Source organism: Pogoniulus pusillus, chromosome 15 (genome assembly GCF_015220805.1).
Source record: "Pogoniulus pusillus isolate bPogPus1 chromosome 15, bPogPus1.pri, whole genome shotgun sequence".
Taxonomy (NCBI): domain Eukaryota; kingdom Metazoa; phylum Chordata; class Aves; order Piciformes; family Lybiidae; genus Pogoniulus; species Pogoniulus pusillus.
In genome coordinates this window covers 6828992-6841409 of record NC_087278.1, presented here as the reverse complement: position 1 = coordinate 6841409, position 12418 = coordinate 6828992, and the positions used below count along the sequence as shown (strand labels likewise).

At 39.2% G+C, this 12418-nt stretch overlaps 1 protein-coding gene across 2 annotated transcripts in view; it reads right to left on the bottom strand.

Moving 5' to 3' along the window:
* LUC7L2 (LUC7 like 2, pre-mRNA splicing factor) overlaps nt 1-12418 on the bottom strand; it is a 33513-nt gene that overhangs the window by 5753 nt on the left and 15342 nt on the right. For both annotated transcript variants that reach the window (XM_064155101.1, XM_064155102.1), the window contains 7 exons: nt 8627-8725; nt 7035-7145; nt 6273-6416; nt 5090-5266; nt 2773-2864; nt 1924-1953; nt 820-1014 (listed from right to left, as the gene is read on the bottom strand). In XM_064155101.1, coding sequence (XP_064011171.1) covers nt 820-1014; nt 1924-1953; nt 2773-2864; nt 5090-5266; nt 6273-6416; nt 7035-7145; nt 8627-8725 — 848 coding nt within the window. The remainder of the gene's footprint in view (nt 1-819; nt 1015-1923; nt 1954-2772; nt 2865-5089; nt 5267-6272; nt 6417-7034; nt 7146-8626; nt 8726-12418) is intronic.

Genomic DNA, 12418 nt, shown 5'->3' with positions numbered 1-12418 from the left:
AGCAACTGAGTAATTCAAAATCAACAGCCCCAGACTGTTATGAAGTAATCCTTCAGTAAGAGGTTGAGCCACTTCATTGCAAAGCCAGCATCTTCAGATACAATTTACTTTCAGGCACACCTAAAGTTGCTTTTATCATGTGCAGTACACAACAAATAGGCTCCAGCATTAGGAATACAAGCCCAAGGGAAGTCTCAAATGTATGACAGCCAGACAACTACTGGTATCCCTGGGTACAAATGGAGAGCAGCTGTTTCACTTTGTAGACAGCTGGTAGTTACCTTGACGCAGCACCTTCTATCACCTGTCCAGAAAAGAAATAATACATAACCCTGCTTGTATGTCTACAAATATCTAAAGGGTGGCTGTCAGGAGGATGAAGCTAATATCTTTTCAGTGATATGATGACAGGCAATTAATATAAACTTAGTGACAGGAAAATTCATCTCAACATGAGAAAAAATTTCTTGACTGCGAGGGTGATGGATCTCTGGAACAGTCTGCCCAGGGATGTTGCAGAGTCTCCTTCTCTAGAGATCTTCACAACTCTCCTGGACATGTTCCTTTGTGGCCTGGCCTAAGTGGTCCTGCTTTGCAGGAGGGTTGCACTTGGTGATCTCTGGATCATCAATCCCTAATGTATGATTTTTATATAAAAATAAAAAAGACCACTGTGATATATCAAATGATCAACATGCTAAAGGTGTAAGTCTGACCCAAAATGCATTTACATGACCAAGTGGCAAACAAACTTGTGAGACTTGTGAAAGTCTCATCACGCAGCTAGGAGAAGCCATTTACTGGGAGGCCACTGCTCACCTCTTTTTGGAGCTGCGCTCTCGGCTCCTCTCCCTGGAACTGTGCCTGCTTCTATGGTGGCTGCGACTCCGGCTGCGGCTGGCCGAGCGAGACCTGTGGCGGTGGCGCTTCTCACGCGACTTGGAGCGAGTCCTTCTCTTTCGTTCCCGGGAAGCCGAGCGAGACCGATGTCTGCGGCGGTCTCGGGACCTAGATCTAGGGACAGAAAGGCTTTAAGCAGACACTGCCTTCACCGAGCTACTCCATCAGTGTAGTGTGAGCGTGGTGTGCTCAAGGCAAATCTATAGAGAGAATGGTCTGCAGTGCCCAGACATACTGCACTGTCCTCTCAGAGAGCAATCCTACACACTCCTTTGTGACTAATGCAGATGATTTAAAGTTAATTCATGACTGTATGTATGGTTACAGAAGAGCCAATTCAAGCTTCTAAAAAGAATTAAAAATATGAAAAAATAACCCAAAAAAATCTACTTATAAGTTTTATCTTCATCAGACAAAGTTGTTGAACTTTGTGATGCAATGATAGGAATCATCTGTCAGAATGAGCCCTGAGAAAACAGGGCTATATCCTTCCCCATAGTAACATAAGAAAATAAACCACAATGACACTAGTCTGGTAGGTTCTGAACACCATACAAATGATATCTTTTTAAAAATAAAATCCATTTTAAAAATTCCTTTGCAGTAATACTTTACAGCTAACTTTTAACTGTGTGGGTCAGGGAAAAAACTCATTTATTTTTATATTTATGGGTCATCTGATGAGAGTTAACCTGGGGCTGAGAATTTAAAAACCATGGGTTTTCACCAAAGGGTATTAACCAGTTAAAAAAACAGAGGTTTTTGACAAACGTTATTAATTGTAAGCTTGTTGAAGAATTCTCTGTGTTCCAAGTGTTGTCTGGGACAAAAAGGTGCACTGTAGTAGCCACAAAAACAAATGTGCATGTGTAAACTCAGTAGCATAGTGATAAACTCTATAAACACACAGGAAGTGACCCTGTAAATGCAAAGATGGACATCTTAAAATAACAGCACCAGACAGTTTCAGCTTGTGAAGGGCTGCCTTCACTGCTGGCATTCCTTGCCTGCAGATTTACATACCTTTTGGCATGCTTGCTGTGGGATCTGGACCTAGAATCAGTGGAAAAGAGTAAATCAATTTTTCTTACACAATCTCATCATGAAAGCGTAATTCAATAATAAACAGACTAGTTGACTTGTTATTGCATTGCTCATTTTGCCATCAATTATTTAAAGGTCTTTCATTTGATTTTAACCTCCTTGTAACACATGCACCAGGAAACACATACCTTTAACAAATGGTCTGTGTTTGCTGGAGGTTTTTTGTCTGCTTTTGAGCTCACCATACCACAACCCCCACTTCCAAAAATCTAACCTTTTTTGTATTCCCAGCCCTCCCACAGAAAAGGCTTACAGCTCGAGTCAGTACATTCCTATTTCTTCTCAAGCATGTATTATCAGACTGCAACGCACTGTTAACCTCTGAAGCTAACATGTCAGGAGAACTTCAGTTCAGAGTCTTTTCAACTCTGACTCCTACTGTTTTGTATATGAAAAGGAAAATTCTTTCCTCGGTCACAGATTTCAATACTTGAAATAAGGAAAACTTCTAATATCCCTAAAGAAGGTATCCAACAGATGTTAAAAAATCACATGTGTGTAAGTCCACATCTGTTAGGTCTCAAGACAAAGTACATGGTTGAAATTATCTTTGTTCAAATATGTAGCAACATTTCTATCTGTAGCTTTTGAAAAGGGTTTCTATGAAACAATTCAGATTTTAAGAGTTCAACAGGAAATTCACTCTGGATCCTTGCATGTTCCCAAGGAATGCAGACTACTGATTCTGAGGATTCAGAAATGTGTATCAACTACATCATAGTTACCCCATTAAAACAGGTCACCATGACAATTAAAATAGATCTCTACCTTCTTAGTTTCTCCCTTTCTTCTCTTTCTCTCTCCTCTCTACGTTTCAGGCGTTCCTGATTTCGTTTCTCCTGCTTATCAGCCACGATCCTCTAAAAGCAAAAGGAAAACATTTCTTAAGTTACATTCCAAAATTTCTCAGATTAAGCTGCTATAAAAATAATCTAGGCAGTTAATATTCACTCTTTCTCTAGTGTATAGTCCCTCGTGCATATTATTCCCTCTCTCTTCCTCAGTACATATCGTTCTTTTTCTCCAAGAAATAAGTGCTATTGCAGAAGTGCTGCAGCAAATAGGTGTTACACGAAGACCTGAAATCTGTAGAGTTATAGTAACATTTTCCACAAAGGGGAACTCAGAGCAGCAAGTCATGCCTTTATTGTGAGAGTTTCCTTGCCAAGTCACTAATATCTTTTGGCCACTGGGTAAAGGCAGAAAGGAATGAGAACTGGGAGAGTCAATTGTTTCATTAAATCCTTCAGCCAGGCTGTGACATGAAGAAATCCTTAAAGGACTTAGGCTGATAACCTAGTTTCCAGGGTACTTGTTTCTGTAATGTGAACATGAGACAGGTAATTAGAGATGATGCTTCAACTAATAGCCCCCAGGTTGAACTCACTACTACTGGGGACAAGGCACGCTCAGTAGAGGGCCCTCAGATGTGGAACTCACAACTGGAGATCTGGCCAAACCCAAGTCTCGCCACCTTCTGGACATGATGCAAGAAATTCAACTCTTTGTAAAGACCTTCTTCTGAGATGTGGAATTGCCCCAGCAGCATCTTGATTAGATCTCTGAGGAGAGCTCTGAGGAAGGAGGGGATAGTTATTGTTTTCCTTTTTTGTAAGCGAAGTACTTGAAAAGATTATCTTACTGATGTTTTGGGAATGTGAAATCATTATCCATGCACTTTCCCCCACCCAAAATGGTGTAAATAATCAGTTATTTCAACCCTTTAAGTCAGATGATATCTATACTTCCTTGTACACTATCAGTAATTTAACTAAAAGCAAAGTTTCTTGTTAAAGTGACTCATTGCATAATTTCATGGAGGGATGAGAGGAAGCACATGATTTATTCTAGGCATCTAAGGTCTAAGTTACAGCAGCTGTATTTAGGAGCTGAAGTTGTCAATGCAGTCAATGGAAGGTGTTGGGTTTTCCAAAGGGTAAGTCATAGTATACATGCAAGACAGCTGGAATATTATGGAAGCCAATTTACTCAAACCCAGCAGCAATATAATTGTCTGTAGTGATTTCTGCAGTTAAATGCTTAGTTTAGCCTTGCATTCTGTAATTTGCACGTCAAGATCATAAATGCCATCAGTGTCCAAATCCATCCTCTTGAATACTAAAAGTCTAGAATATACTTCCTTAAGTCCTTCTTCCAGTGCATGATTTCTGGTCATGAGAGTGTTGTTTAGGATAATATTCCAACTGGATTTCCAATCTTCAAGCTACAGAGAGCATGCAACCCCCCTGCAATTATTATTGCAACAGCTACCTTGACTTCAAGATACAAATATTTTTGTATTCTACTGTCTTAAGTTGTTAGAACTTAGTTACTTCATCTACTGTCTCTGTTAGGCTTAAAAGCCCCCAAAAATTGCTTTTTACAGAAAGAGTCTTCTTTAGCTGTTAGAATGAAAGTCACCTCCTAATCTTTGTCTGGATAAAATTCACAAATTGAGTTTTAGTGTTTCACCACACATGAGGCTGTTTGAGCTCCAAGCACTTCTGTAGACCCTTTCTAAAAACTTTGCCATGCGTCATCATCCTCCATACACACTGGTTCCAAAAGCGAGCATTTCATCACCAGCTCTAGTCATATTTTAGCCTAACCAAAATATGACTCATTTAGGCCTGCTAAATGTTCTTGTATATTCAAAGATCTCATTACTACTTTTAGCCAATCAACGGGCTAAAAGTAAAGTTCATTTGGCTATCTCCTATGACTGCTACGTGTTTCAGCATCACTGTTGTTCAAAATACAGCCCTCCATTTTACAAGTAGAATCATGCTCTTTGTTCCCAAGATGCACTGTTCTGAGTATGTTTTAACATATCTCAGTGCAAAAGAGGTCATATAACAAATTATCCAGATAACTGATACTACAGCATCTAGTGTTCTGTAGACTAGCAATATCCCAAATTTTAAGTGATACAACCCCACCTCTCAAAGAAATCCTCCAAACCCCCAAAATAACCAAAACCCACGACTCAAAAAAAAACCCCCATCATTAAGGTTGCCTGGCAAACAATCAGGCAGGACCACACACACACACACGAAAATATGGCACAAAGCAAAGAATGATTTACCCGGAGTTCCTCAAGCTTCTCTCTTATTTCAATAAATCCTAAGTGCAGTTTTCCTCCAAAGTGGTCAGCAAGTCGTCGGTCATTGTCATGAAGACCAAGATAAGCTGAGCACACTTCACAAACCCGTAGCTTCTGCTGCTGAAAGCTGGAGGCAGGCATAGAATTCCTGTACACTTCCTAGAAGAATAAAACAAACAAACAAACAAAAAAATCAAACAAATTTGCTGTTGCTTCTGAACGCACACACCCAAAAATAACACTTGAGCAGACATACGCTACAAGTTGGTAACTGAATTCAGTGTCCACAAGCACACCTTGGAGTTAATTCACACCATCTGCCAATCAACTGTCTTACTAAAAATACAAAGCATGTTCCTTATTTTGAAGGCCAGACATTTAAAAGCAGAACAACAGGAAATGGTTTTCCCAATTAAATGATTATTACTTTTACTTAAGATCACAGTAATTACAAAGATGAACCTTTCTTTATATGCAACAATGACTACATGTTAACACTACAATTACTGTGTTAACACATTATGAAAAAACACTACACCAGTTTTAATTCTAAGCCCCACTTAAAACCGTTGTATTTTCCTGAAAAAACAGTAGTGTCCTGCAGTCAGCCAAAACTGCTGGCAAATCCTCTGGCACCATTACAACAACTGCACATGTTTGTTTCTGTAAATTTAATTCTCTTGGTGAAATACAATATGGAAAAGCTCTTGGCAAGCTCTGCCACCTGACCATTACAACAAGGACCCCTTTTGGACTTGCCTGACACAAGCCACTGACTACCTTTCAGTGAAGACAATGGCTCACTTCACTGAGGCTTTCCATTATGAGCCACATCAACACACCACAAGGCACAACAGGGCTGCCACAGCAAGAGCCACAAGACTGAATGAGCCAAGTCAGTCCAGCAAGCAGAGACACAACAACTGTAGCATCCACAGATATGTGTGGCCAATAAATGCATCATCCGTGGAAGCAAGTATAATTTTAGCAGTACAGAAGTGTACTGAAAAGGTAGAAACTTCAACTGTACAGGATGCCACAAAGCAAACTCTTCAGTATTATATGAAGTGACAGCAGATAAGACACCTTGCATCATACAGATGCCAACCAATTTTGTATTGCACTCTGTCCTCTTCGCTCCACAAGCCTTACAAGAACAACTTACTTCTGCTTCTCTCTTCTTTACCCGAGCCTTCTCCACTTCATCCATTACTTTTTGAGATTCTTCCACATTCCCATCAGCTCCAAGTTGTTCAACTTTGGCCAGCAGTTTCCCAATTTCTTCATTCAATTCATGAACTCTCTCAGCCTTGAGAGACAAGGAAAGGTTTAACATAGGAAATGCTTTTAATGATGGAAAACAATCTAAACTACTACTGAGTTAGAAGAAAAAGTTAGAAGGATGCAGAGATAACTGCTCCAGGTAAAAATGAAACAATTTGCCTCATGCAAAAACACTGAGAAAGGCGGAGTTATCAAGTCCTGTGTACCAACTCCAGAACAGGATTTTGTGGAGAAACTTCCAAGTAATTCACTGTTGTTTGTCCCACACAGTCTTGCAAAATTATTTGTCCAACCATTTCCCCCAGCATATGCATATATACTAAAACCCAAAGTTTTTGTCAATTAGAAGGTCTAAGGAAAAGCCCATTAAAATTTTGTTTACTTTGTGGATAAGATTACTAACATTTCTGTGGCACAGTGTCACAGAAAGCCAAGTTTTATGAGCCTTAAAGTACTAGTGAGGTCTCTTTGCTATGTTTTGTCTGTGCTTTAAGGACAGTTTTTTGGAGAGGAGGATAAAGGAAAATGTCTTGCTTTTTCCCTCCTCAGTGTGAATTCTTATATTGGATAATTTACCAAACCCCTGACTCCTTAGAAAACTACACCTTCAAAGGCACTTCAGTAACAACTTTTACATGCTTACTTTAGCTGCAACTTCTGCACTGATCTCTTCTTGGGTTTCTGCTAGTCTTTTCTTAGCCACTTCTGTTCTCCTGTCACAGTCCGCAATAAATGACTGCAGGTGGTCCATTGCCTAAAACATCAGTAAGAACACTGATCAATGCTGTCAAGAACATAAGTATTTAATTATCCATAATACCATCCAGGTTAAGACTGAACTTTTGTTTTTACTAGTGAAACTTGTGTAAAACAAAACTCTAGCAATTTATGACCTCCATCTGGGTTGGCGCAATCCCACACAGATACAGGCTGGGTGGCAAATGGCTGGAGAGCAGCCCTGAGGAAAAGGACCTGGGGGTCTGGGTTGATGAAAAGCATAACATGAGCCTACAGTGTGCACATGCAGCCTAGACAGCCAACTGTGTCCTGGGCTGCATCAAAAGAAGTGTGGCCAGCAAGGCAAGGCAGGTGATTCTCCTCCTTTACTCTGCTCTTGTCAGACCCCACCTGGAGTACTATGTACAGTTCTGGAGCCCCCAACACAAGAGGGACATGGAACTGTTGGAGTGAGCCCAGAGGAGGCCACAAAGATGATCAGAGAATTGGTGCACCTCTGCTATGAGGACAGGCTATGAGAGTTGGGGCTCTTCAGTCTGGAGAACAGAAGGATTTGAGGAGACCTTATAGTGGCCTTCCAGTATCTGAAGGGGACCTACAGGAAGGCTGGGGAGGGAATATTTACAAGATCTTGTAATGCCAGCACGAGGGGTAATGGGTTTAAACTGGCAGAGGGGAGATTTAGACTAGATGTCAGGAAGAAGTTCTTTACAGTGGGGTTGGTGAGACACTGGAACAGGTTGCCCAGGGAGGCTGTGGGTGCTTCCTCCCTGGAGGTGTTTAAGGCCAGGCTGGATGAGGCCTTGAGCAACCTGCTCTAGTGGGACTATTCTATTCTATGATGACTAATCACATATTAATATACATGTTAAAAATCACAGTCTACATGTTATCACAGTTACACCTATTTGCAGAAATTGGGGAATGATTCTATCTTAAGTCTTCCCTAAGAAGTAAACTTTTCTAATATGCATTAAAATTCTTCAAAGGGCATTCAGGTTCATCTCACCCAGCCAATACATTTGGTAGTGTAACTTTTTTTCACTAGTATTTTAATCTGTTAAGCCTATTAACATCATCCCTCCAAACAATAACTAAAAGAACAACCCCAAACTAATGTCCTAGATGGGAATCAAAACTTTATTACTCAAACTATGGCCAAATGAATAACACATAACTTGTTATCCCCAGTACAAAATTACTTAATTCAATAAACAGAACTCAAGACTCTCTTCAAAACAAGGACAGCCTTAACATTAGCTTGCTGTTTGATAACACTAGGTCGTCACCTTGGTTTATGGTAATTTGTCCTGTGGAAAGCTGTTAAGCAGGTCTAGCTAGAGATGACTATTCAAATTAAACACTTGCCTATGTAACTGAGCCAAGGGTTTCTCTTTCTATAAAACTTCTTTACCAAAACTTAACTTTTGTTGCTCAGTTTAGTCACCTAGGTATGCAAATTATGCTTTCTCTCTGCCATTAAGACAAAATACGTACGTCAAGCTCAAAGAAGAAATCTTGATCTTTGGATGCTATCTCATAGTCTGCCCTTAATGCCAAGTCATGCACCTTCAGACATTCTCCAAGGTCCATTCTCTGAAAAAGACAAAGTGAAGGTGGTATAATTTTCAGAAGTGACACAAGGGATGAAGTTAGCATGATTTTCTGTAACACTCAAATGTTCTGAAGCAAATCACCCGCTCTGTGGGACTAAAAGGACAGTTTTATAAAGCTGTAAAACTGTATCAGATCTTCAATAAACATTCATGAATCAAGAAATAGTAAAAGCAGACAAAATAAACAGCTTATCACAATGGCTGCATACATTGTTTGCATTACAAAATACTGATGTCCTGCAAAAAAATGTTTTACTGAAAGTTCAGAAAAGTGGGACATCCTATCCTGAATTAGAACAGCTTAGAAGAATCAAGTTCCCTGCAAATAAACAGCAATTAAACGGTCAAATCCTTGACTTACTCTGTTCAAATGTGTTCCAGTTACATGCATCACCTGAAATAGCTACAACCACAGAACCATTCTAAGTGCTGCTTAAAAACTTTTCTTGAAGCCTTTAAAGTAAGATAGACAAAAATCAAACTGCAGCAAAACATTCTGCAGATGAGTGAAGATGAGCTGAGTGTTGGACTACGTTCAAGAACTACAAAAGTACAGATATTCCCCTTGTAATTTGAAGCTGTTCTGGATAGAGCAGGAAGGAAGCATTAACTCAAAAATGTTGGCTGGCTGCAAGACTAGTCTTGTATACAACACTCCTGAGAAGAGTGCCCAGAAGTAGGTAACAAATACTAGTTTAAGATACAAATTTGCATAGCACGCAGCATAAGGAATTCTAATTCATTCTGTTCCCTGAAAGTTTGGTAATTAGACAATGTGCACATGGCAAAAAACAAACCAAACTTGCAAAAATAGTAACAAAAAATGACACAAGCAAAAAACCCCAAAACACCCCAACAGTAACAACAAAATAAACAGATTTGTAATGGAAACAAAACTGAACAACGCCAAGGCACCATCTCAGCAAAAGCACAGGCTGATCTGCAATTGGTAATTCTTATTTGTCACTTAAACCTAGCTCAGCTTCAGTTAAGTCTGCTCTTGGCACTATTCACTTAATATTCAGAAAAGCTAATCCTTTCTTAACATGGAAAGCACATAATGAAAGTTGAATGCTGAGGGAGGAAGATGTTACTGTTGCGGTTTAACAATTTTAGAACCAAACCTGAAACAATTAGTAACTTGTGTTCTGAATTTTATAAGCAAGTGTTAAAAAAGAAACTGCTGCAGGGCATCTGGACCTGAGCCACAGCTTAAAAAAACAAACAAACCCAAACAACAACAAAACCCCAAAATACTTGCATCTAAGTAGCAGGCAGTTCAAGTCTCACAAGTAGAGCAAAAAGCCAAAGATCTGTTGCTTTCAACTTCTCAAATTATCAGCTAGATGTCTCAAGAAATCCACTTAGGTATTTTTTAAATGGAAGTTGTTGCTTTATTTCAAATGTCAGAGACAGAAAAAAACATTGTTTAAATACAACACTTTTAACTTCAGAGTTTTTAAAAATACTCAGCCACCATAACCTTGTCTTCTGTAAAACACTTGACTGAAATAGAGAACACAGGACTGCAGTGGTAGAGGAAAGCATTAGCTCTTCCTTTTGCAACCACGCAGGACCTCAGCAGTTTTGCTAACAGAAGAAAATTGTAAGATTCAAGGACAAACCTATTTTAAGTGAAGCACTCCAGCTCCAAGTGCATACATAAGGCTTTAGTAGATCTCAATACAATTGACAAGCAGCCTAAAAACATTCACCAGTGGATTAAAAAAGTTAGACAAATACTACTTTAATATGCAAATCTACATACACTCTGAACAAATGCATGAAATAAACTTTCATCCCACTCTAAAATGAGAATTGACATGGAACTATCATGACTGTTCACTTCACGTGTGTTCTACACTTCTCTTTGGGTTGGATTTGCCCTCAAGACAGCACATTTTCCAATTTCTTCTTAATGGGGATTGTAAACCCATGGCCTGAAAGGATTCTAACTACTCTGAGCCAGCATTACCACTGAAAAAAAATTCTGTGCCCTTTACTACTGTGCTCAGCTACCCCATGCCCAGAAAACACTGTCTCTGCAATTGAATACAACATGGGCACTGACTAAGTAACACCTGTCTTTGCAAACTAAAAATAGAAGCAATTTTTCAGCAGTGTACTACTGTCCAAGTTATCAGGCAATCACAAAATCAGATGTGATGACAATATGTAGGGGGCGATGTAACAGTGGATTTCAGTAGCTATGATCTCTTACAGTAAGCTACTTCAGAAACACTTGAACGACTTTGGTAATATTAGTGGCAATTTTGGAGGATGAGGAGAGCCTTACAGAGGATGTCCTTTTGTTAGATGCCTCCATCAAGACATGGGATTTTGGCTTCCCCTCTTTGATCCAACAGAGTGCAGCCTTATAAATATGTGGCACAACATATGGGGAGCAAGAAAAGATTCCTTTTCTCTTGTGCCTGCTTGTTTAATTTGCTTTGTTGTTAAAGAGACTACACCAATGTTGAAGTGCTCCTTAACATAGCCTGAACTAGTTTGGGTTAATCCCTCGAAAGCACCTTTGCAAAAATATTATTACTACTCCATGTCTTTCTTAGAAGTTCTGTTAACAAACCCTAATGGATAGAAATATTTTTTAAAAAATACCTGAAACTCTTACAGCAGTTTGCTTATTATATACAAAATCTGGCTACAAGAATTTCTGCTGATATAAATTATTCAACATCAGGCAAAGAAAATTAATCTTGGGGATGATCTATTAGCATCAAAAGTCTATGCTGAATCAACTTGTAATACAATTTGGCTCATATGGCTAAATGCAAAGAAAATGGACAGCAGAAGAAAATGGACAGCAGAAGAAAATGGACAGCAGAAGAAAATGGACAGCAGAAGAAAATGGACAGCAGAAGAAAATGGACAGCAGAAGAAAATGGACAGCAGAAGAAAATGGACAGCAGAAGAAAATGGACAGCAGAAGAAAATGGACAGCAGAAGAAAATGGACAGCAGGAGAAAATGGACAGCAGAAGAAAATGGACAGCAGAAGAAAATGGACAGCAGAAGAAAATGGACAGCAGAAGAAAATGGACAGCAGAAGAAAATGGACAGCAGAAGAAAAAGTAAGAGATCATTTTAATTTTCCACTCATCCACTTATTGTTTAATGCCAAGACGTGCTTTCCCCTACAAGCAATGAACATGCACTGGTTGTCAGTTATGTAAAGACTGATCACACATGAAACAGAAGACGGTTTTGAGGCAGACTAATATTCAGATGTGGAGCTAACAATGAAAGCTTAAAAAGAATACACAAACCTTCTTTTTTTCATTGTTAATTACACTGATTTTCAGACAGACTTATGCTACTTGAAGTGATTTACAGAGGAGTCTTGGTAAATAAAGTAATTAAGGAAAGGCTAGAACATCCAAGTCCCTGGGCTAGATGTAACTAAAACTTAAAGCCATGCTTTGGTGCTTTTTGCACTTACTGCACTTTTACTGAAGACTAAAACCAGAAAAAAAAAACTAAATATTTAGAGAATCTTTCTTGGGAGTGAAAGTGACTGAAGATTAGGCCACCAAATAGTCTGTCACTGATATGCAAAGCAGGCTATCAGGACTCCGTCAGCTATTGCTGAGCTCTGCTTAAGAAACTGGTGCCTTCTACTGACAAGCTGTTGAAAATTTTCTGCAATGATTTTT